This window comes from Sus scrofa, chromosome X (genome assembly GCF_054392235.1).
Source record: "Sus scrofa isolate SSC_HxYL_T2T_F1_AM1 chromosome X, Sscrofa_HxYL_maternal_Yorkshire_Landrace_v2.0, whole genome shotgun sequence".
In the NCBI taxonomy this organism is placed as follows: domain Eukaryota; kingdom Metazoa; phylum Chordata; class Mammalia; order Artiodactyla; family Suidae; genus Sus; species Sus scrofa.
In genome coordinates this window covers 40,887,858-40,913,926 of record NC_139401.1, presented here as the reverse complement: position 1 = coordinate 40,913,926, position 26,069 = coordinate 40,887,858, and the positions used below count along the sequence as shown (strand labels likewise).

The 26,069-nt window shown below is 38.8% G+C and overlaps 1 protein-coding gene across 28 annotated transcripts in view; it reads left to right on the top strand.

Annotated features, from left to right (window-relative positions):
* CASK (calcium/calmodulin dependent serine protein kinase) overlaps positions 1–26,069 on the top strand; it is a 371,692-nt gene that overhangs the window by 230,879 nt on the left and 114,744 nt on the right. For all 28 annotated transcript variants that reach the window (XM_085007759.1, XM_085007756.1, XM_085007749.1 and 25 more), the window contains 3 exons: positions 9,910–10,012; positions 15,420–15,595; positions 20,928–21,050. In XM_085007759.1, the coding sequence (XP_084863885.1) occupies positions 9,910–10,012; positions 15,420–15,595; positions 20,928–21,050 (402 nt within the window). The remainder of the gene's footprint in view (positions 1–9,909; positions 10,013–15,419; positions 15,596–20,927; positions 21,051–26,069) is intronic.

Sequence of the window (26,069 nt, the reverse complement as noted above, 5' to 3'; positions counted from 1 at the left end):
TGCAACAACTCTATCTATAAGCTAAATGAACACTTTAACTTTAGAAAATTATTTATGTCTTTTATATGAATACCTTCCACCTGAACAGTTGTGGAAAGTGCTCCCTTATCCCCCCAAATAAAGAAGTTTTGTAAATTCCAAGCAGAAATACGCATTTTCTAGCTTTCCTTAGAAATAATACATGATATGCTGCATGGACTTTTAAAGCACAAGCATTTAATTTCTCCTTCTGGATTCATTTTAGAAATTGAAGTTATTTATATAAAATGGTGTTCCTGTATTGCATTATAGTAACATGAGTAATGAATTATTTTATTATTTAATTTGTAAGAGCTTTGATCAGTATGCTATTTTAGTATATTTTCATGTATTCTTTTAAGACTTTGGATTATTTTTTCTAAAATAATCTTACAAATTTAGGACTAGATGAAATTTGTGATGGTATTTTCTCCTTTTTATCACTAGGATAAACTCTTCCAAGTAAATTGCAATATCTCCTATATTTTAAGGAAGATGATGAAGTAAATCTGCAGTGTTTATTTTGGTCCTAGTCCAGCATTTAACCGCTATCTGTCCATCTATGTAACTGCTGGCCCTGCAGTTTAATGTCATTTCCTCTTTTCTGTTGTCATCTAGAATGAAGAAAAGTTAGTTTTATATTCTCTGTAATTGTTACCCTGCAGCTTTGTTTATTTTACACTAAATAATATTTAACTCATTGGGCTTTATCTAATATTCTAACTATTTCTGGGTACATACACTCTTTTATCATATTCTCCAGAGCTTTTAGTTTATTATAAATATGACACATGGGACAGAGTATTTTTAAATTTCTAGAATAAAAATACTCTGCTTCCCCTAGAACTTCTGAGAAGGAAGATGATTATTGAATTGGCCTGGGAGGCATTTCGTGTGTGTGTGTGTGTGTGTTATATTGTAAAAAAAAAGCACATGGCATTAAATTAACCATTTTAACTATTTTTATGTACAGTTCAGTAGTGTCAGGTATGTTTATATTGTGCAGATATACTTATATTGATATATTTATCCTCTATGAAGTATATTTATATTGTTCAGTAGTGTTAAATATACTTATTGTTGTGCGTATATCTAGAAATTTTTCATCTTGCAAAACTGAAATTTTATATCCACTAAACATTAATTCCCACTCCCTCTTCCCCCACCCTTCGCAACTACCTTTCTGCTTTCTATGAGTTTTGACTACTTTAGATATTTCATTTGAGTCAGCTCACATAGTATTTTTCCTTTTATGACTGGCTTATTTTGTCTAGCATAATATCTTGGAGGTTCACCCATATTGTACCATGTGACAGGATTTCCTTCTTTTTAAGGCTATGCAATACCACATTTTCTTTATCCATTCATCTGTCACTGGACATTTGGGTTGCTTCCACCTCTTGAATATTGTGACTAATGCTGCAGTAAACCTGGGTGTGCAAATATCTTTTCAGGATCCTGGCAGGATTTTTTTAATGATCAAATAGTATTTATTGTATGCTCTATTTCACAAAATCTAATATAAATTTTCTATATTATGCTAGCTTTTTTTCCCACACTTAAGCCATCCCTTTTCAAAAATACTAATTCTGTTCTAATCTTTAGTTCCCTATTGACCCTACTATGCTCAAACTTGAGTATAAGCTTTTCCTAGTTCTTTTTTCTTTCCTTTTCTTAAAATTCTTTTTTTTTCCTGTATTTTTAGGGCAGAACCCACAGCATATGGAAGTTCCCAGGCTAGGGGTCCAATCAGAGCTGTAGCCACTGGCCTACACCACAGCCACAGCAACACCAGACCCAAGCCTCATCTGCGACCTACACCACAGATCAGGGCAACGCCAGATCCTTAACCCACTGAGCAAGGCCAGGGATCAAACCTGCATCCTCATGGATATGCTAGTCAGATTCGTTTCTGCTGAGCCACAATGGGAACTCCCCCTAGTTCTTTATATGAGCTTTTTCCTGTCTATTCTGAACTTTCTGCTTTCTGTCTCTTTGTTCTTAGCTTATTCCCATATATCCTCTTCTGCCCACCCTTCCCCTTCCTTGAACTTTGCTGATATCCCAGCTTTTTACTTATACAAAAGATAGAAGTAGAAAAGCAGAAATAGATGGATATGCTTCTTTGGTGCCATCTATTACTGATATCACCACCCTCTATCTAAATCCCACCCCTAGTTCAAATTCAGCTCACCACCCACTCCAGGCCTGAACCCCACCAGCTAAAGTGAGGACTTTTGGGTGCAAACACAGAATAGTACTGATTGGTCTCACTTCAGATTCATGACCACAAACCTCAAGTGGGCCCCTGGGCTGCCAACAGTCCTGCTATATTTCCTTAGTCTGGTGGTTCTCAAAGCATGGCTCCCAGACCAGTAGCATCAGTCACTCAGGAACTTGTTAGGAATGCACATTCTTAACCTCATCACAGACCTTATGAGTCAGAAACTGGGGCTGTGGGCCAGCAAATCTGCGTGATTATGATACTAAAGTTTGAGAACCACTATCTCAGTTCATTCTCCTATCTTTTGAAAATATGTTTTCACACCTTCACTCTTCTCACACGACCAGCCATTCCCCCCCCTTCCCCACCCACCTGCTGATCACTTTTTATTTTGAGTAAATGGAAAACAGAAGCTCTCAGAAGAGAGCTTCCTCATCTTACATCCACATCAGCCTGCATATACGGGTGCCCATGTATCCTGCCTTCTTCGCTGTCACTAGGTCCAAACCCCTTCCCAGATTACATCCTATTCCGTCTCTCTTCTGGTGTCGTCTGTTTGTTTCCTTTCTACGGGATCTTTTGCAGCCATGCACAAATGTGTCTCTAAAAAATAAAAAAAAAAAACTAAAAAAAAAAAAATCTCCCTGAAAATGTCTATGCTATGGAGTCATTTATTGGATATGCTGTCAGGTGAAACTTTTGAATATTTGTATGTATTGTCTCATTTTTAAAACATAACAAAACAGTGGAAGGATAAACCAGAAACTAACACAAATGAAAAGGAGGAGACTGGGTGTGAGGCGAGAGAACAAAAGCTAGACCTCTCTGAATGGTATTTGTTTATGGTTTTGCCTTTGGAACTTTGTGTGTATGTTTTAAACACCAAATTAAGTCAAAATGTAATTAAAACAACTGACCTCACTACGTAACAAATTGGAAGTATAACCACAAGGAGAATTCTTTTAAATGACTTTAAAGTAGGCTGGGTTCTTTTGTTTTGTTTTTGTTGTACATAAATTTAGACTTACAGAAAAGTGACAAGAAGTTCTAGGTACCTTTCACCAATTTCCCCATATGTTAACATTTTTCTACATTGGTTTTGTCCTTTTCAATCACTTACTCTTATCCATCTCTTTATCCATCTACCTATGTATTTCCTAAAAATAAGGAATTCTGTTAGTAGCCACAGTAAAGTTATCAAAATCAGAGTGTTTATATTGAAAGAATGCTGTTTTGTAATCTATATACCTTGTTCCAGTTTCCTCAGTTGTCCTAACAAGAGCCTTTATAGTGGAAATAAAAACAAGACCATGCAGTGTATGTTAGCTGTTAAGTCTCTATAGTCTCCTTTAATCTGGAACAGTTTTTGAGGAATATGTGCCTGTTGCTTTCTAGAATGTCCCTCGGTTTGGGTTTATCTGCTCTTTCCTCATGGTTAGATCCAGTTACGTGCTTGGGCAGGAATACCACAGCAGTGTTGCCGGGTTCTTCTCAGTGAAGAAAACACATCAGGAAGCACGTACTATCGGTTAGTCCCGTGACCAGCAACGGTAGTTTTGCTATGGTGCCTGCCAGGTTTCTCCTTTGTAAAATTACTGTTTTACCTTCTGTAATTAATAAGTATTCTGTGGGGAGCTACCTGAGATTATACAAATATCCTGTGACTCTTAAAGCTTTCACCTACTCGTTAGAGCCCTTTGATGGTTCTGACCTGAATCAGTTATTAGGATAACTGCCAAATAGTGATTTTCTAATGCCAGAATTTCTTCTACATTTATTCATTGATTTTCTACTTAAAGGAAAGCTTTTCCTTCTCCCCATTCATTTACTTATTTATGTCTGTCTAGACTCATGAATTCTTACTTTGTGGGCTAGTAAAACAGGATTTTGACTGAGCATCTCTGGTAGGCTGTATACAAAGGACAAAAAAAAAAAAATCACAAAAAAATCCTAAACAGCATACAGTAGATTTGGTGTTACTGGTAATGTATGGTGTTGTTACTTTGAAAGTTTTATACACACACATTGAAGGAGAAAGCCAGTGAATAATTATGTTAATGTCACTTTGTACCAACATTACTTGACAACATCAAAGAAGTACAATGAAAAACTCCATTGTTGAGTAGGAAGAAGCATCAATATGAATTGGTGATTTATTTTTCCTTTCTAAAAAATATATAATTTTAGGAGTTCCCACTGTAGCACAGTAAGTTAAGAATCTGCAGTGGCTTGAGTTGCTTTTGAGGCACAAGTTCAATCCCCAGCTTGGTGCAGTGGGTTAAAGGATCTAGTGTTGCCACAGCTGCAGCATAGATTAAGTCCCTGGCCCAGGAACTTCCGTATGCTGCAAGGACAGCCATTTAAAGAAAAATACTTAATTTTTGGTTCTGTACACTGAAAACTTGAGGCAGTGATAACTCAATAGCAATAATATACCTTATACCCATACTGCGGCTTTAAATACCTTTTCCCACTACACAGAAATGAGTCTTTTTGGAGAAATGGCCACTTCGAGATCTGGGACAAGAAACGAACAAGACAAGCCTCGAACATCTTGTGCCTGAAAGCAAAGAAGTTACCAGACTCCTAGAGTCTTATAAAAGGACATAAAAGCTGACTTAAATAGAGGCTCTCACTAGGCAAAAATGGGACAATTCGAGCATCAGAATGAATAATGGCTACAAGTGATTAAAACACATCAAATATATTAAAAATCTCTAAACTCATAACACCAAAAAAACCAAAAAAACAAAACCTTCCATTGTTCACCTTTGGAGGTTGCCTAGAAACTGACTTGATATTCTGGAGATAGTTCAGAGCAGCTTTATTCATTATATCCAAAATCTAGAAACAGCCTAAGTGTCTATCAGTAGGAGACTGGACAAACTGTGGTATATTCATACAAAGAATACTTATTCAGCAATTCTTAAAAAATGAACTATTGATCACAGCAAAATGGATGAACTTCATTTTCAGAGACGTGCTGCATGAAAGGGCCTTACATAGAAGAATACATACTATATGGCTTCATGCATTTGAAGTTCTAGTATAGGCAAAACAAATTTGTGGTGAAAAAATGTCAGAATAATGGTTTGCACTGGAGGCATGCATAGCAGCAGAGATTGGGAAGGGGGTGAGGGAGTACTCTGGGATGATGAGAACATCTTGATAGGGGTTTGGGCAAGTTTTCAAAATTCTCTAATGGTACTCTAAAGATTTGTGCACTTGACAGTTTTGTACATTTTACCTTACACGCTATTTTGAACAAACATTAAATCCTAATGATATATGTAGCTGAAGTTTAGTGAAAAGATGGATTGATGGTTAGATAAAGGGATGAATAGATAGCTATTTGGTAAAGCAAATGTAGCAAAATGTTCATCGTAGAATCTTTGTGGTGAATAAATGGCTATTTACTGTGTAATTATTTCAGTTTCTGTCTGTTTGGTAGTTTTCATGACAAAATGTTAGGGAAAACCTTCATTCTAGAACCCCTAATTACGGAGCTAGGCATTTATGGCTGCTAAAAGTATTAAGTGAGGGGAGTTCCCGTCGTGGTGCAGCGGATAACGAATCTGGCTAGGAGCCATGAGGTTGCGGGTTCGATCCCTGCCCTTGCTCAGTGGGTTAACGATCCGGCGTTGCCGTGAGCTGTGGTGTAGGTCGCAGACACAGCTCGGATCCCGCGTTGCTGTGGCTCTGGCACAGGCTGGCAGCTACAGCTCCGATTCAACCCCTAGCCTGGGAACCTCCCATATGCTGTGGGAGCGGCCCAAGAAATGGCAAAAAAAAAAAAAAAGAACAAATAAATAAATAAAAGTATTCAATGAAACGTTGATAGTGAGCTTTATAATGCTGGATCAAGGCAGACAACACCTGAACCCACTGATCAATCCTGTCACTAAAAGTAGGACAATCACAACTTCCTGACATGATACAATAGATACACCACTTATGATATGTTGCCTAAAAAATCCTAAAATTGAATGTGAAACTAATCAGCCTTTTAGATCTGACTACCAATTTACGGGAAATACAGAAGATTAAGAAATATGTTAAATGACTCCTTGTAAATAGCATTAACCAAGCCCAGATTGTGGGAGATTCCATGGGATAAATTACCTAGTATCTTAACAAATCAATGTCATGGACATTTTTAAAAAGGTCTGAGGGGGATATGTTAGAGAGTAAGAGAGATGTTAAGAGAGATAACCATCAAATGCAATGTATGGACCTTGAATACCATTTTGAACTAACCAGCTGTGAAAAGACCTCTTTGAGACAGTCAAGGAAAATCGAATGAGAACTGGTATTAGATGGTATTAAAGAATTATTCTTAATTTTATTATATGTGATAAGGACAGTATGGGTTCCTTTTAAGTCATCTGTTAGAAATACTGAACTATTAACTGGTGAAATGATACGATTTGTTTTAAAAGACATAAGCTGGAAATTATAATAAGTGGTTGGGGTATAGATGAAGCTAGAATGGCAGAATGTCAATAATTATTAAAGCTGGGCAATTGGTACATGGACGTTTATTAATTTATTTTCTCCAATTGGTCATATTAAAAAGTAAAAAGAAGAAAGAAAGAGAAAAAAACAAACTTCCCTGGCTTCACACTCTCTTCCAGCCACATTCCATTTCTCTATTCCCACTACAATAAAGTTTTGAAAGATATCGGAATTTACTATTTCCACATCATCTCTTCCCATTCTCTCTTGAAACTAGTCCAGTGGGGATTTTTGTCCATCATACCACCAAAACCCTTTTTCTCAAGGTCATAAGTGACTGACTTCCAAGTTACCAAATCTAATGGTCAGTTCTCATCTTTAACGGCGACTTCTCAGTAGCATTTCAGGACACCAGAGTCCTCTGATTTTCCCTCTGCTTCACTGTATAGGCATTTTGTTTACTTTGCTAGATTGCTTCCATCTTCTCTACCTCAAATATTGATGTGTACCAGGTCTCAATTTTCTGACCTCTTTTCTATTGGTCATTCACTCCCTAAGTCATTTCATTCATTACCTTGGCTGTAAATATTATTTATATGCTATTGATCCCAAATCTGTATCTCTAATCTCAGCCTTCCCTCTGCTATCTTATAAGACCTCCCACTCAATTTATGTGAAACCAAATTCTTGATCCCTCTTTCAAACTCCTCCTCCTGTGTTCCTTATTTCAGGAAATGGCATCTTCATTTTCAGTCAGTCACTCAGAACAAAAACCTAGTTGCCATACTTGACTTACTTTTTTTTAGACCCCCACATCCAGCAGAATTCCTGTCCGATTTACCTTCAGAACATATCCTGAGCTTGACCTCTTCTTGCCGTCTCTGCTTCTATCACTCTAGTCTAGTCCAAATCACCATCTTCTCTTGCCTAGACAATCACAGAAACATTCTACCTGGTCTCCTTGCTTCCGCGCTTCCGCCCTTGCAATCTCCTCTCCACACAGCAGTTCAGGTGATCCTTTCAGAACCTAAAACTGATCTTAATACTACTCCCCTCAATATAACATTAACTTTGTTTAGCATAAAACCCAGAGTTCTGGCCTTGACTTCGAAACCCTAGACAGTGGGGTCTTTGATCATCTGAATGTCATTTCCCACCACTCTTCCTCTTGTTCGTTCCTCTCCCAACATACTGCCTTCCTTACTCTTCTCGAAACATGCCAACCCACCTCATGCCTCTGGGCCTTTATACTTAACTCTCCTCCTTACCAATATCTTGCTTCTGCCACTTCATTCTGGTCTGTGTTCAGGCATTATCCTATTAGAGAGACCTTCTTTGGCACCCCCTCCTTTACTCAATAGCAGCCCCCTAGTCTCCGAACCTCTGACACCTTACCTCCTTACCAGCTTAATTTTACCTCATAGCACTTAACACTGCCTCGTCCTGTATTCGTTTATGGATGTTGATTTCTTTGTTTATCATCTAGCTTAAGTTCCAATTCAAAGGATTTATTGAGAATGACTAAATCCATACTCTGATGGACACATAAATATCAATATAACATTAACTTAAGCATAAATATAGTCAACAAACTATAAAGTATATACGCTAGGATTCTGCTTTAAGCTTCTACTACTCCTTCCTAAGAAGGTGATGAAGATACTGCCAGGAGACCCTGTCTGGGTCTAGTTTGTATTTTCTTCTTCTGTATCAGGCCCATCCTTTTCTAGGCTCATTCATTTGCTCTGCCCCACACTAGAATCATCCTAGGGCTATTGCCTTTTTCTTCAGGTCTGTTGTCACTGGTCTGTATTTGAACCAACTGAAAGTTCTCATTGAGAGAAAGTGCTCTTTTATCATTTAGTTCCGTAGAGGTTACTTGCTTCCCGCAGACCCTTCTGGCTACTTTGTGTCTGGCTGCAGCTCGCTCACCATTCAGGTACACTTGCTTTTCCTCTCTTCTCTTCCGCTCACTCTCACACACTCATGCATACATTTACATTTGAGGGCTCATCTTTCTTTGGGAGAGACTCTATTGTAGAGATCTTTAAATAGCCTTGGACAAAGAACGTAACTTCCAAGGTGGAACCCTGACGCTTTCATTGGGCAGAGTAAGGATCCCTCCCACTTTTGCATATCCATCATCAGACATCTCTCTGGGTGCACCAGCTCAGTTTTATTGCACCGGTCTCTTCATGCGCACTATCACATAGGCTAAACCTGAACTAAAACTGTGTGATTTTATGTATGAACAAGTATAAGAGAGAAAAAAATATACTTTTATCTTCCAAGCCTGAAGAGGCTTGACTTTTTCACTAACCCATATTTTAGGAGCAGGTCATAGCGCATGTAATGTTAGTCATATTGGGAAGCTTAGTATTTAGGCAGAGGCCAAACGTCCCTGCAATGAAATGCTTTCCTGACACCAGCCCAAACAAGGTCTCAGAAAGAGACAGATGCAAAGGATGAGGTCCAACAAAGAAATTCTCATTGTGACCACAAAGCATGTGATTCTTAGAGAGCGCTGGTCAAACAGCTACTCCCTTGGGAGGATGTCTCTACCCTGAGCTAGAGGCCAACCAGCCAAGTAGTCTCCTTTCCCCCTTCTCCCTTATCACTTCCCATCGCCACCGCCGCCGCAAAGAGAAAGGGCGGGTCCAGAGAAAAGACCCCAGGAAGAGCTTTAAATCCCCCAGGAGCAAGGCTCAGTCAGTCATTAAATCTGACTCTTCTTACTCGGGGTTGGAATGACTAAAGAAAAGAAATAAGATGATGGGAGAAAGGACAAAGACAGGCCATCAACATCCGCTAAGGACCAAGACACAGTGTCTCTGTAAGGTAAAAGTCAGAGGTTTCACGAAACATTTTGGAAGAAGGCATAAAATACATTTTTCCTTAAGCAAATGAAGACTGTCACTCAAAGGAAAAAAAGCATTGCAGGAAAAGTCAGGAAATATGCCTGTCTTGAATAGCCATGCTTCCTAGGTAATTCCCACCACCATATCCTAATCTTGGAAGCAAATAATTCCTGAAGAAATATTGGCAAAAACAGTTAAGTCTTTGGAGACATCAGCCAGAAGAGGGAAGACAAATAATTCAAGCATCCATAGTAATTCCGGAAGTTTTTAAAGTATTACTATATGGTCATATTATTCGGTTTTGTGTAAATCAAAATGAATCCTTATCTTTGGTTTGTTTGTTTTTCTTTTCAGCCCCACTGCGTTCTCCTTGCCTCAAAGGAAAATTCAGCACCTGTTAAACTTGGGGGCTTTGGAGTAGCTATTCAGTTAGGAGAGTCTGGACTTGTGGCTGGAGGTAAGAACACTTTTTAAAATATCCTTCAAAGCCTGGTCACTTTTAGGCTGGTATAAAGCTTTCAAACTAAATATTAGTCCATCCTCAGTGTTTCAGACCTCCTTCCACCCCACCCCGACCTATGCCCCCAAAGTGCCATAGTACAGTTTTGAGTTTAATAATTCTGTAGTCATAACTAGAATTTTAGTCCCTTGAGAATAGACTGTCTTCCCTCCCCCCTTTTTATTTAAGTATAGTTGATTTACAATGTTGTGCCCATTTCTGCTGTACAGCAAAGTGACCCAGTCGCATGTATACATACCTTCCCTTTCTTATATTATGTTCCATCATGGTCTATCCCAAGAGATTGGATATATAGTTCCCCGTGCTATACAGTAGGACCTACTCTAAATGTAATAGTTTGCATCTGCTAATCCCCAAACTCCCAGTCCACCCCACTCCCCCGCCCCACCTTGGCAACCACAATAGTCTCTGTCTTTTTATTCTTTGCATCCCCAGCACTTAACAGGGAAGAGACCAAAAATACAGAGATTAAAACAGTATTGGAAGGTGATGTTTGGGGCAAAGTGACTTTCAAAGTTGAGGTAGCCAAACGAAGTCACATCTAACATGTGTGGATTAACTGCTTTTAGGTGACATCTATGGCTGATTTTTAATTTCACACTGTTTCCCTCTTTCCATTTGTGGAAAGAGGCTCAAGCCATCAATCTGTGCATTTGGGAAGAGCAAGCATATGTGAATACAGACTGATTTTATTATTGACCAAAACAAATAAAATTAGAAAACTCCCATGCCAGGAAAAAAAAAGTTAAAACAGAAACTTTCGTCACCAGAGTACAGAGGTGGATGTTAATTGCAGTTTCGAGTATTTGGTTTTATCTATTCCTTTCTAGCTTAGAATGCTGCCCTGTTTTCAGTTTTGTTCGTTTAGTTTTGCAAGTTACTTAGTTCTCCATTCTACAAACTACCAGTCTTCTAGTCGTTGCTTTCTATTTTCCATCTCCAAGTACTGCCACCCTTCACAAAGAGCAAAACTACCAACCGAACCATTTAAAACCTGTCGTCTTTCAAGAATGCTTGTATTAAATTCAAATATCTGGGAGTTCCCGTTGTGGCTCAGTGGTTAACGAATCCGACTAGGAATCATGAGGTTGCGGGTTCGATCCCTGCCCTTGCTCAGTGGGTTAACAATCCGGCGTTGCCGTGAGCTGTGGTGTAGGTCACAGATGAGGTTCTGATCCCACGTTGCTGTTGCTGTGGCTGTGGTGTAGGCCAGTAGCTGCAGCTCCGATTGGACCCCTAGCCTGGGAACCTCCACGTGCCACGGGAGCGGCCCTAGAAAAGGCAAAAAGACAAAAAATAAATAAATAAATTCAAATACCTGGCACATGATGAATATCAAAATAATAATCTTTTATACAAGATATTTAATTCACTATTATTGAACCATCAAAACGGTATTAACATAAGCCATCTTCTGAAACATGAGCCATAAGTCATAATTGTATTCTTTAAATCATAATTTTTCCACATTGCCCTCTAAAATTAAATTGTATTTATTTCTTCTAGTTTTGCATTTTCTTCTAGTTAATTATTTCCGAGAATATGAGAAACTGCAAGTTGAGTATACTTTTGAAAACTGAATTTTCCCCCTAATTCAGAACTTGTCATCTGTGATTAGAAGACTGACCTTAGGGTCAGATAACAATGCACAATTTAATCACAGAATCATTGAATCTCAGGGCTCAAAGGGGCCTTAACTTCTCTAGTCTCCTAAATAATGATTGAATTCTCTCATAAAATTCCCAGCAAAAGCCCAACTTCTAGTTTAATTCCTCAGATGGCAAAGATTCACTATGTCCCAGGACAGTTCATTCCATTTTGGAAAGCTCCTTAAGTATTGAAATGTTCATCCTTGCTTTGAACAGAAATGTATCTTCCTATCACTTCCACCCAGTGGCCCTAATTCTGATTTTTGGAGCCACAGTAAGTAATTTTAATCCTTCCACATGATAGCCTTTCAGATGTTTGAAAACAGCTCTCAGGTCCCCCTAAGTCTTATCCAAGTTATCTTCCTTAAGTTAATTTAGCCATTCCTCACAGGAACTGGTCCAGAATCTCCTTGCTGTGCACAAAGCACAGAGCCAGAGCGGAACACAATTACAGGTACTTCAAGTGCACAGACGCTTAGGGCTGTGACGTCTTTTGCTGTGGATCTTACGTTTTTTGTCAGGCCCCCCAAATTTCACGAGCCTTTTGGGCAACCATATAACACTGCTGCCTCACATTCATCTTTCAGTCAACTACAAATCCTAAATTTTTTTTTTTAAACACATGTTGCTGTTAATCTAACTCTCTCACTCTGGTATTTGTACACATCCACCCCTGTGTTAAGACTACACAAATAACACACAGTTTTTGATGATTACATCCCCAAAGTTGATGGGATGAAATGAAATAAAATGAATTCCTTTTATATGCTGTGTACTAGCCATCTCTGGTGACTTTGTTTCCCTTGATCTGGGTCTGCATGCCGTTAGTATTAAAAATGCTATGGGCTTCATATTTTACTGTGTATCTTGATTGAAGGGGAAAGAGTCATTTGATTTACCCAGACATGTTTTACATGTTAACCTATTTTCCTAAAGTCCATGAATCTTTCCCTTAAATTGTATATTTTTAAAACTGATTTTGAGCCCACAGTGTGTCAGTTATGTAAGATTTACTTTTCTCAATTCCTCTAAAATTAAAATACTTTGTCATGGTCAAAATAGTGTCATTTCTTAACATACCTTTCCTTGGAGTCTTGAAATAACTACTTCAAGTATTACAATGACTTTTAAAATACAATCTACATATGTAGATAAGGGTTAAATTATTCTTTTATAAAAAACTTTTATATTTAAAGTACCTTCGAAAATTTTACGGCTATTTATCAGTTCATTTGCTAATATTTAACAGAAAATTATTTTCCTATCAGATAGAATCTTTGATCACTCAGTCCTCCAAATAGAAATTCTCTCCTTTATATTTTCCATGTATGTTTATACTTCCCCTATCTGAAACTAAGCTGTTTGGAACACTTATCTATACAGAAGGTAGCTAGGCACCTAGGAAATAATTATAATTGCAGCAACATATTTTCTACCCTTAATACCAGTCATAATTCCCTCAAATGAGCATCTAAAGACACGCTCTGAGGCTGACATGCTTCCATTTTTTCAAAAAGTTTTGTGGATTCGTGTTCCTTCATTCTTTGCATCTGCTCTTCCCTCTGGATAGAATGCCTTTTGTCATTTTCTGTATCTGGTTAACTATTCTTGAGGACTGAGCTAACAGTCATCTCCTCTTAAAAACAGGCTAATCTTCACCATCCCAAGTGAGGTAACCCTCTTCCTTCTCTCCCATACTACCATAGCTATCTGGGCTACATACCTTCAATTAGCGTTTGATGCAGGGATTTGTAATTACATCAAAAACTGGCAAGGAGGGGCCATGGCTTTTATCCCTCTATATGTCTGTAGCACCTACTGCCGTGTCTAGGACCTGAAAGGCACTTAGGAAATTGTTATTAAGTGTAAGAATCTGGTTTCTAATTAGTTTACATTAATAGCAGATTTTTCTGCAACAAATTAGGAGAAGAGAAGGCTAGAGTAAGCATAGTGAGAGAAAAGAAATGAAAGCCTGACAGAAAAAAATAAATATATTGAGCAGATACGAAATGTTGGAAAGCACATCAGTGTTTAAATACTGAAGAAATCAACCCTTGCATACTTCTAAAGTTCCTAAGGGCATGTTCTACTCTATAGCAGAGGTCTTTCATTGGTATCCACAATGATAATTCTGAGTTATCAAGAAAAGGTTAAATTATGTGCAACATCTTGTGTAAAAGAAGTCAAGAAAATGTAGAAAGAGAGCCATCCAAAATTATTAAAGTAAAGAGGTTTGGGTGTGTAAAGATTCAAGTCTTAGAGTATTGAATATGTAGCCATCCGGAACAGCTCCCTCCACCCTGCAGTTTTAGGTGATAAGCTTTTATTACATTATCCAAAAAAAGCTAACATTTAAATATTTGAATGTACATCTGAAGTGTCTCATATACAGAGACATTTCATTTGGTTTTGGTAGTTGGCTTCCCCTTCTTAGTATTTCGTGGTCAAAGTCAACAAAATTAAGTGACCACAAAGAAGGAAAAGTTGAGTGATCATAAACCAGGAAATTGGGGGGGTTGGTGTATATTAAAGGTTAACTCCAGTCCTTTCACATTCTACCAATCTACATGAAATTAAAAACATCATTCCTATACATTCTTTCTACCAGGGTCTTTTCCCCTTTCATCTATGAGCAAATTCTTTTTTTTTTTTTTTTTCTTTAAGGGCTGCCCCTGTGGCATATGAGGTCTTTAATAAACCTCTGAACCACAGTTCTGAGCTCTACAGGACATTTTTGTGCAATCTTCAAAATAAAAGTTATCTTGGACTTGTGATGATGAGGAGAGGGGTAGCTGTAGGAGGCAAGGGAGGGAAGGGGACTGGGCCTGCGTATAGATGGAAGAGCTGCCAAACCTGATGGGCAGTGACCACAACAGTTTCACTGCACAGTACCTTTCATTCTGCAGTAGAAGAAAAGACTCCCTCGGGGATGCCCAGTTAAAGATGATTACTAGTGTACAAACAACTGCTTTCAGAGTCCCTCCTGAAACCTAGTTTTGATAGGAAAAAAAGAAAAGCACTTTAAAGAAAATAGATGTCAAAGAGGATTGAATGGGGGGGGCTTCATGATTTCGCTTTGGTTAATATCGTATATTTGCTCTCATTCTCTTCAAATGTTAACATTAGGCAGAAACTTTAAAAATCCTATTATGACAAAATATTACTAATCATTTTTAATTGCTGCAATTAATTCCTAAAATCAACTGGATAAGATTTCAGACTTAGAGTCATATTCCAATAAAAGTTCTCAGCATTACATTTAATTTGAGCATTTCCATTTGGCAGTCAAAAGTAATCTTTTTCTCCACAGATATTTTCCCACTGACACAGCCTCTGCTCTATATTTTTAGTAATTTTCAAACATGTGAAAATTAGAAAATGTAAACTTCTTTAAGAAACAAGAACAGGGTGAACACTTAACCACATACCTTGAGGAGTTCACTAGAAAGTGGCAGTGTTACAGAAGACAAAGTACCTATGCTGCGCTCAGTATTTTCAAGAGGTGATTAGATAAACAACTTTTTTCCTTATGCCTTTTTTCCCCTTGATTTCATAGAGGAAGGGAGAGGTGGTAAGAGAATATTTACATTGTTAAACTTTTCTCACATTGTTATTGTTCTATTTTCAGTTTTCAAGTGAGTGAAAAAAGACCATTTTATGTAAACATTTTTTCCTCGATGTTGTTTTAATTGTAGGACGTGTTGGAACCCCTCATTTTATGGCCCCAGAAGTTGTCAAAAGAGAGCCTTACGGGAAACCTGTAGATGTCTGGGGTTGTGGTGTAATCCTATTTATCCTGCTAAGTGGTTGTTTGCCTTTTTATGGAACCAAGGAAAGATTGTTTGAAGGCATTATTAAAGGAAAATATAAGGTAAAGTATTATGGGTGCTTTATTTTTCTATTGAGAGTAAATTATTCTGCAAAAACGTATTTTGAGTTATTGCTTATTGATTGTCACGTAGTTATCCAGTCCGAGAACAGTTCTTTGTTTCCACCATTGATCCACCAGCCTTGTTAGGCAATTTAGGCCTCACATAAATTCCAGAGTCGCCATCAGCCAAGCTGTCATGCAGATGACTGGCTTTAAAACAGCCACTGCCTTGCCCCTCCCTCCTTCCCCCTGCACTGCCCCTAAGTCTATCCCACATGTTTGGGTTCCAGCTCTGTGTTTAGTCCTTAAAACAGGGACCCCACTCCTGTTTGATACAGTGCAAAAACCAGAGCCCAGATGGATGTGCCCCCTTTCCTCTGTGTACCAGTCAACAGCCTATGGGTCCTGGGCTCTCAGATTCACAGAGCCATACTACAAATTAGATTCTTTTACTCCAGCTACATTCTGGCAAAACTGCTCGCTTATGAGCTAGGTCAAAGAAATTGGTTAGTGCCCTGCTTATTTCAAATAAAATTTGAGTTCAGGAAAAGAATTTGGGATGCTCCTTGGAATTTATTGTGAGATTTATTTTACCCTGGGTAAGGTGTTTGTGATGGACCTGAGCCTAGAATGTAAAGTATCCATTAGCTCTCTGGTGACCAAACCCATTTATTCAGGCTGAGCTGGGAAATAAATTTTTTTGACTTTTCTGAGTGTAATTTGAGAAAAGGGCTTTATTTGTATTACATTTTGCTTAATTTCTAAAGTTAAAGTGGAAGGTTCATCCAGGTAATTTTCGTAACTCTTTATCTTAATTTTAGATTTAGTATCCACTAGCCTTTATTTGTTCTGCTTTATCGTAGATGCTGTTTTATTGCATTTTATGTACTCGACCATCACAGCTAAAAATTCTTCCGTTTACATTCCAGAATAAACTGAAATGCCAGTGTCACAACTGCATTTCATAATATAATTTAGAGCCATTTTGGTGTGATTTAAGTATTTCTATTCACCTTTGGCTATAGTGAATTGGGAACTGCATGTAGTATTCACAGATTTCTGATTAGTACATTATTGCTTCCATCATTACTGACATTGCGCGTGGCTATACCAGAAAGACGTGGGGGATTCTTGGAAATAAGCTTAAGGTTGGTCTCACCACCCCAGGTCTTATACTTTATTGCCCTGTACCACCACGTATAGGGGACGAACAGGGTGCCGTGTATGGAAAGCTTGGGGGGGGGGGTATGTGTCTGGATATCAAATCAGGGCAGCTTATTTTTGGGAAGTTCTTTTTCTTTCCTTTCTTATTGACACATGTACCTTCTATTCAACAGAATCACTGTTTCATTTTAAGCCATGACTGGCAACATAAAACTGAACAGGTTTATGTAACACTAGACTCCAAAACAGCAAGGGCCCCAAAGTTTCTTTGTTTTTTTCAATTCCCTGGTAATGTTAGACTTTATACAGGATGTGAAAAGAAGAAGAAGAAAAAAGAAATGAAAGGTAAAGTAGTTTCAGAGTTGCAGCCTTAGCCTTTTAAGCCATAACTGAAGCTTATGGAAGTGAGAAGGTGAAAACAGTTTGTACTTTTTTCCTCTTGGGCCTTAGGCACCATCAGCTTATAAGGGCATATAGGTTTGTCTTTTGTTTTATTTGGATTAAAATATATGCCAAAACTGTTAACAAAGATGTTTTCAAGTATAGGTTTTTCTGCTTCTCTTAGAATCAGTGGCCACTGGGGAATAAAATCAATCCTTGCAAGGTAACTAAAAGTCTCAGGAAACTCAGCCCCCTTCAGTCCCCGGAAGTTGTGAGTGGCTATCAGAAATGCACGGTCATGGCTTTCCGGTTGAATTTTGCCAAGTGAAATTACAGATACTCACATATGAAAATAAACACAATTAGTAACTCATCAGCATAATAATAATACTAGCAATAATGATAGCTAACTCACACATAGCACTTCCTAAGTGCCAGGAGCTATTCTAAGCACTTAAATTAACTCATTTCATCCTCAACAGCGATTTATGACGTAGGTACCATATAATACAATCCCCCACCTGCCTTTTTGAGTTATAAGCATTTGCTAATAATAGAATTCTTCCTTTGTGTTTGTTCAGTCCCTAACTTCCTGGTTTCCAAGGCAATCTGCTTCATTCCAGCAGCTTTTGGTATTTGATTTTGTCTATTTTTAAAGCATTGAATAGTTATCTTTGTTTCTTTGTATATAAAAAAAAAAAAAAAAACTTGAAACTGTTCACGTATGTCCAAAAATTAAATTGTCTCACAATTTTCTATTCTTAGTATTACAATATAGTCAGATGGATGGTGGCAGCAATATCATGATTCCTATACCTGGGGATTTGAAGCTTTGAGGTTAATAACTTATTTACTCTTTTACCTGGCTAACCTCACCTCTCGCATATATTCATGGCTTTCTTTACAAAAGCCCCAGGTTTTCAACAGCCTAGTTTGAAGTGTAGATCCATCTCTACCATCGATGATCAACCTGTTGGGCATTTAAGAAAATACTGTGCTGGAGTTCCCATCGTGGCTCAGTGGTTAACGAATCCCACTAGGAACCATGAGGTTGCGGGTTCAATCCCTGGCCTTGCTCAGTGGGTTAAGGATCCGGCATTGCCGTGAGCTGTGGTGTAGGTTGCAGACACGGCTCAGATCCCGCGTTGCTGTGGCTGTGGTGTAGGCCAGCGGCTACAGCTCCGATTCGACTCCTAGCCTGGGAACCTCCATATGCTGCAGGAGCAGCCGTAAAAAAGGCAAAAAGACAAAAAAAAAAAAAGAAAGAAAGAAAGAAAGAAAAGAAAATACTCTGCTATGATTGTGTCACCATTTATTTTTATATTTTTTATTATTGAAAATTTCTAATAAAATAGTAGCGATAATAGTATAATGAACCCCCAGCTTTAATACTTACCAATGTGTGGACAATTTTATTGTATCTATATTCTACATGCTACTAGATTATTTTGAAGCAGATCTCAAAAATATCATTTCATCACCCTGATGGTTCTTAACAAAAGAAATATTAACAAAAATCCTTGATCACTATGTGAGCATTTTCAAAAAAGATTTGGTGACATATTTTATATGTAACACATTTAACTTATCAAGGTTTATCAACTGCTGCTGGTCTTAAATGATTATAATTTAACTTTGTATTCTTATTTACTAGCTTACTTGATCTTTTAAGGTAGATATGAGAGGATATTAATTAGCTAAAAATATATGCTAACCTTTAATTTTAATTTTTTACAATGGACGAAAATAGATTTCGCGAAGTCTAAAATGTTATCTGACTTGTTGCTGTCTCAGCTGCCTGGCTTGAGTATTGAAATAAGTGAGGCTGTTTTGTAGCCTTGTTTTTGTTCCCCTTATGAACACAACCTCCCAGATGAATTTCAACTACTCTTCTCTGCTAAAGGAAGAGAAAATCCTGAATTGGGCTCCGTCATAAAAGAACAGGGGAGTATACTTCATCCTCTACTCACTTTGGAAATCTTACCACCACTTCCAGATGATTTTTCAACCCCTTTCCTGAGGACAGATGATTCATCAGCTCCAGGATAGGGAACAGGCAACAAGGCCAAGGCCCATCTAATCACTCACCTCCTTGTTTCAAACCAGTCCACTGATCACAATCTCAACATTCATTTTAATTAAGGGATCCGACAAGAGAAGTGACTCTCATTTGGAGTTCTGCCTGTTAGAAAAAGAAAATGGAACATTTTTCGCTCCCCATCTACTAGAACAGTGCCTCACATTAGCCTGAGTGAAATGTCTAATGCCAACCCTTGGCCAGATTGTAATGTTTCATTTGGCTTTAAACTATTAGGGACTTTATTCTGTATCTTTCTCCCTTAGAAGGTGACATAGGTCCCTGCCAGTTAAAGCCATGGCATTGCTTAAAGCTCCCGGCGCCAGGCAGCTCCCGTGAGCTCAGCCAATCAGTCAGTTTCCTGATATTAAATAGAAGTGAGCCCCTACCCCATCTCTCCCCTCCGTCCGTCCCCACTTGCCTTCCTGACAAGAAGCCCTAAACATTCCTTTCCATTTTTTCCTGGCTCCTAGTCCCAGAAATACCCCTTTCCCCAGGGGCCTTGAAATTCTTTTCCTCACATATCCACAGCCTTGTCTCACAGGTCCTGTGTCTTTTGAAAAACTCATAATTATTCGGTTTGACTTTAGTCAATTTATCTTGTTGCTTAGTTGTTTCATCTCTAAAAGGGGAGCAAAAGTAACTTCACGAAGAACAATATACAAGTGAATTGGGTTTTGTGTAGGGCCTATACTAATGGTATATTGTCTCCTAAATACTGAAAATGACATACAGAGACCAAAGTATCCCATTAATAAAAAGCTACTTTGTTTGGTTTCACAATCACTGCTAATTCCAATTTTAAAAATGAAATATTAGTTGGTTCTAAACAGTCTATGTCATAGCCTCAATGGCTATGTCATTGTTTTAAGGTTGTGCCTTGCTCCCTTCCCTCCTGTTTCGAAACCACAACACGAGTTGTGTGGTGCAACAGGTTAAGGATCTGGCATTATTACTGCAGCAGCTCAGGTTGCTGCTGTGGCATGAGTTCAGTCCCTGGCCTGGCAACTTCCACGTATAGAGAGCACAGAAAAAAAAGGCACTGTAAAAAAATTTATTGGAGGAGTTCCCATGGTGGCTCAGTGGAAACGAATCTGACTAGTATCCATGAGGACACAGGTTTGATCCCTGGCCTCTGCTCAGTGGGTTAAGGATCTGGCATTGTCGTGAGCTGTGGTGTAGGTCACAGATGCAGCTTGGATCCCAGGTTGCTGTGGCTGTGGTATAGGCTGACGGCTACAGCTCCGATTCAACCCCTTGCCTGGGAACCTCCATATGCCGCAGGTTCGGCCCTAAAAGAACGAAACAAAAAAAAAGGATGAGAAATATTATTGTAGTTCCATGGTAACTTAACAGATTAAGAATCTGGTGTTTTCAATTTTATTTTAGTTCTTTCTGGGTCAAAGTGTTCTTAGTCTCTTTAGAGTCTAGATTCTATTCTTCAATTATTAAAAATATTATTACTTAGATAACAACAAGGACATGTATAAAGAATATTTACTGATACAAATTCTCATATAACGAACAACAACAATCACAGCAAAAGAATTGCATCTGTCCTCTTAAAAAGCAAGCCTTTAAGAATCAGATTCCTCTACTTTGCTCTGACAATTCTATTCATGTTGAAACAGCATAGGAATATTAAATATAACAGTGAATGGTAACTTCTCACTGGATAGAAATGTGTAATTTTCCTTCCTTCCTCTTCAGATGAATCCAAGGCAGTGGAGCCATATCTCTGAAAGTGCCAAAGACCTAGTACGTCGCATGCTGATGCTGGATCCCGCTGAAAGGATCACTGTTTATGAAGCGCTGAATCACCCATGGCTTAAGGTACATGAGACAAAAAATAAAAAGACAAAAAAGTAATTATCTTTCTTTTGAATGTGACTGTATACTTTACAGCATCATTTTCATTTCAGTAGATACTAGATATAGATTTATTATCCTAGGAAAAGGACAGATTTTTTTAAAGTTTTTTTTAATATCCCATCCTGCTGATGAGTATTAAAGAAAATGATTACATGAGACTTCAATGAGACAGGACTATTTGATGAAGACATTACACTGTTTAACAGTTCCAGGAAATTCTCACTTTATAGATGAGAATAAAGTAAGCCTCAGAGAGGTTAAGCATCTTGCCACAAGTGACAAAAGTTGTCAGTGCTGGCACCAGGATTTTAATTCAGCCTACCACACCCCTTTCCTTTGTACTCAAGATCCTATCCAAGTCACTTACTCATTGTCCCTGTTCCCATATTTTTCCCCTTCCCTACATCATCAACCTCATATCTCTTTTGGAACTAACAAGCTATAGTTTATTTTTATTGTACACACACACCCACACACACTCCCCTACCTCTACCTTCTCCTGACCCTACAACCTCCTTCAGCTTCCGCCCCTATTCTCTGCTCCCCTTGACAGCAAAACTCCTAGAAAGAGTTATCTCTACTCGCTTCCTCCAGTTTCTCTCCCATCTTTCCCTTGGACCCTCCCTAGTCAGGATTGCAATCCTCCCAACTCCTAAAACAGCTCTTGTGGAGTCACTGATGACCTTCCCATTGCTGAGTCCAGTGGTCCCATCTCAGATTTCTCCATCTTGGCACATCAACAGCATTTGACATCCATCTTCCCAAAGCAGTGTCCTGCCTCGGCTTCAGGATACCTTGCTCTCCTGGTTTCCCTTCCACCTCTCTGGCTGCTCCTTCTCAGATCTTGCTGATTCTTCCTCACCTCCCCCACCCACCTCTTGACAGTGGAGTGCCACAGCCCGTGGCCTTGCTCCTCCTCTTTCTCTCTGGCTGTGCTCAGACCTTTGCAGACCCCATCTAGTTTTAATGGCTTAATGCTATCTGCACACTTGTGACTCCTGAATGTATACCTTTAAGCTAGGCCTCTTCCCCAAGATAACTTCATGGCTTCTTCCCTCACCATCTTCAGATCTTTGTTTAGATATCAGCTTCTTAGTAAGATCTTCCCTAGCCACCCAATTTAAAATTTGAGAGAAGCCATGTCCCCTGCCACCAGCATTCCCAATCCCTCTTCCCTGCCTTACTTTTCTCCATACCATTTGCCACCATTAGACATACTTTACTTATTTGTTTGTCTGCCTACTCTCGTAAAATATAAGCTGCATATGAGTGGGAATTTCTGGCTGTTGGTTCACGTCTGTAGAGAACCTTTGAAAGTGTCTGACATGTAACAGGTGCTCATAAATACTAGGTAATGGTTTAATGAAGGAATAAACAAATAAATGTTCAGCCTCCTGTGCCATGCTAACTCCCAAGAAGTTGTGCAAAATAATAATATCTATCAAAATGTAGATTAATAATGTATCTTAACGGTGGTAGCACGGAATAACAATATTATAGAACAGTGTTGAGATTCTATAATATTATAATATTATATCTTGATTCTCCTTAAGAATATTACTCCTCAAATCTAATACTCAGTTCTAGTTATTCTTTTTTTTTTTTTTTAGTCTTTTGTGTTGTTGTTGTTGTTGCTATTTCTTGGGCCGCTCCCGAGGCATATGGAGATTCCCAGGCTAGGGGTCGAATCGGAGCTGTAGCCACCGGCCTACGCCAGAGCCACAGCCATGAGGGATCCGAGCCGCGTCTGCAACCTACACCACAGCTCACGGCAACGCCGGATCCTTAACCCACTGAGCAAGGGCAGGGATTGAACCCGCAACCTCATGGTTCCTAGTCGGATTCATTAACCACTGTGCCACAATGGGAACTCCTGTTCTAGTTATTCTTGACTTGAATCCTCCCAGTTGTAGTTATTCTTGACAGCCTCCAGAAAAGAGTAGTAAACAGTTCTGAGATACTTTCTCAGTACTTTTCTTTCCTGCCAGAAGTAAATAGTTTGGAGGCGACTCCTGTTTTGCCTTTGCCTTTCTCAGTTTCTCCGTAATGGGGATCTTTTGTTCATTTGAAGCTGGTTTAAATGCCAGAGAACAGTGAAAATGGCAGCCATATTAGTCATTTTTAAGATCCTTTAGAAAATTTGGCCTTCATTATTTTGCATATCCTGACTAATAACATTTATTTTTGGAAACCCTTATCCTTGCAATAATTATAGTTATTATTCCAAATAATCTGAGCTTAATACACAATAGATTTCTGGCACCAGAAAGACAAAATATAACAAATATCAGTAACTTAAGTGAAAAAGTTCCAGAAGGCTGTTTAAGCTTAGTGTCATATGCCATGACCAAACTACCGTTTACCGTCACTGCAGTGTGTCATCTAAAGATTGAAGAATTCAATGAGAATGTTCCCTAGCTGATGAGAACAGGCTTATGTTATATTTCAGTACTTTTCCCTGTATACTTTTAAATGACTTCTGTGCATATAAGTGGTGGCAGTTTAGCAATGGCTAAAATTTAAGCTATGATTTAAATATGAAAAACTCCTGAATAACTGCAATATAAAGAAATAAAATGGTGAAAATCCTTGTAATGAAAAGTACTCAAAGTCAGGACACCATTGCTTTGTGGCCAAAAAAAATTATTTCTTTGGTAAGACCACCACCAAAAAAAAGTCCTATTCAATTATACCATATCAAAAAAGAATTGAGTGACTAGACCAAGTAATATGTGAATGTCTTGTGGTTGTTAAATAATGCCTGTTGAACACTTTCGTTTACATTAATGCTGTCTGCTATAAATACTCATTTCAACAAAAGTAAGACCAACTAAGATTCTAATTTTCTCATAGATGATTGAGGTCTTTTCATACCCTTTGTGGCCTTAATATGTAGACCCCAAGTATATTGATGATAATAAAGCATGAAAAGGGTATTTATGTTAGGCTAATCCATTTGAATTTTGGAAAAATCAGTCAACACACCCATGTTCAACAATCAGTGTGCACAAGGGGCACTTAATCAAGTACTTCATTAACGTGCAAGACATATTGCTATAGTCATTTTTCTGATTTCATATCATATTACTATTAGTTTCCCATAGGAATGTTAAATCCAGAAAAAAATGCTGTTTTTACTCTTTTGTCTCGTTTTTATAATACCTTGGAATTGTTATTGTTAACTTATTTTCTATTTTATTTCATTTTGCTTTTTAGGGCCACACCTGCAGCATGTGGAAGTTCCCAGGCTAGGGGTCGAATCAGAGCTGCTGGCCTACACCCCAGCCACAGCAATGTGGGATCTGAGCCGTGTCTGCGACCTACACCACAGCTCATGGCAACACCAGATCCTTAACTCACTGAGCAAGGCCAGGGATCGAACCCGCAACCTCATGGTTCCTAGTCGGGTTCATTAACCACTGAGCCACGAAGGGGACTCCTTGTTAACTTATTTTCTGATAAGAGGGACCTTAATGGATTTTTTTTTATTTTGTGATTTCATCTGCCTAGAAAATATCAGGAATCATAATTTAAGCATGATTTTATTAAAAACATATTTTGGGACCGTATCTTTCTTGCCCCCTCCACTTTACCTTAGTGAATGGTGATCTGAAAAGGTGTTCACTAGAAATAGAGTTCATAGTCTACTACGTACTAAAAAGCTATTAGAGAGGAAAAGATATAGTTAGACCATGAAACAAATGTTTAAATGATATTAATATAACATAACAACACAGAAAGATAATCTTGAAGCATCACACAAGAGTACAGAAGTATGGGCCCAGGAAGACGAAGGTGGGGGGAGGATAGGGATGCCAGCTCCAGGGAGGGCTGCACTTGTTAGCAGGATTGAAGGTAGCAGTGTGCCCCACGTGGGAGGTACAGAGGAGCATAGCACACAAGTGTTCAGGGCATTGGCGGAGGCAAGGGGGGCAGGAAACACTGGTCTAATACAAATGTCAGCCATTCGAAGGGTTGTAGCAGTAGGAGAATGAAAATTTGCTTTGAGGGAAGAATGTTTCAGTCTAGAATGCCAAATTAAGTTCTTTAGATATTGGGGTACCGAGAATAGAAAACCACTGCAAGCTTTTGAGCAGAGATACAGGGCAAGCAGCATGCTCATATAATTCCTTTAGACACTGGCACATTTGGGTTGCCTGTTGCAAAGCAAACAGTGAGGCAGAGAGATCCTATAGAAGCTGTGGTTATCTAGTCAGGAAGTGACAGAGCCCAGGACCAGGGAGTAAAAATGCGAGTGGGAAAGAATTACCTAGAATGAGAGCAGTTCAGGAAGGAAAATTGTGATGAGTGATTGGGAGGTATTTGGAATTACAAAGCCCATAGAAAGGTTAAACATGGAGCATGGAAGTGATTTATCGTAAACTTTTAAATTTTTAATTTAATTTAATCGAGATTTTCCTGGTTCTTAGTATGAAGAGGTATTTTGGGTAGCGTGCTGGACATTTTTAGTATTATTATGTTAGGAGACTGTGATTCTTATTTAAATCTCCTGTTTTAGTAGGCATTTAGCCCAATTAGATTCGGAACTCATGTCCTAGTCCACTTTTCTGGGCTGTAATTCAAATGCCAATTTCATTTTCAATGCCTTTGCAGTACTCATCTGGTCTGTCCCACTTGTATGTTGCCCAGAGGCTCATGTGCAACCTGGGTGGCACTTCATAACCATAGTTTAATCTCAAAGCTCTTGCTGTGCTGGTTGTGATTGGCTTTACACTGTGCCAAAGCACCTTCTTCCCCCTCTACCTCCTCTTTGTAATCCTACCTCTGCTCTCTGGGGGGGGGGGGTGCCACCCCCTTGCTCTTGTTTGCTTCGGGCAGGGCTGGTTTGGTGGGAAGGGTTCTAAGGGGGAGGAACTTGGCTTCATTCATGGTGATCCCCTGGGATGGGGTGGATGAATTCCACAGGGTTCCTTGTGCATAGCCAGAGTCTTCTCAGTCCTTTGGCTAAAGAGAGGAGGC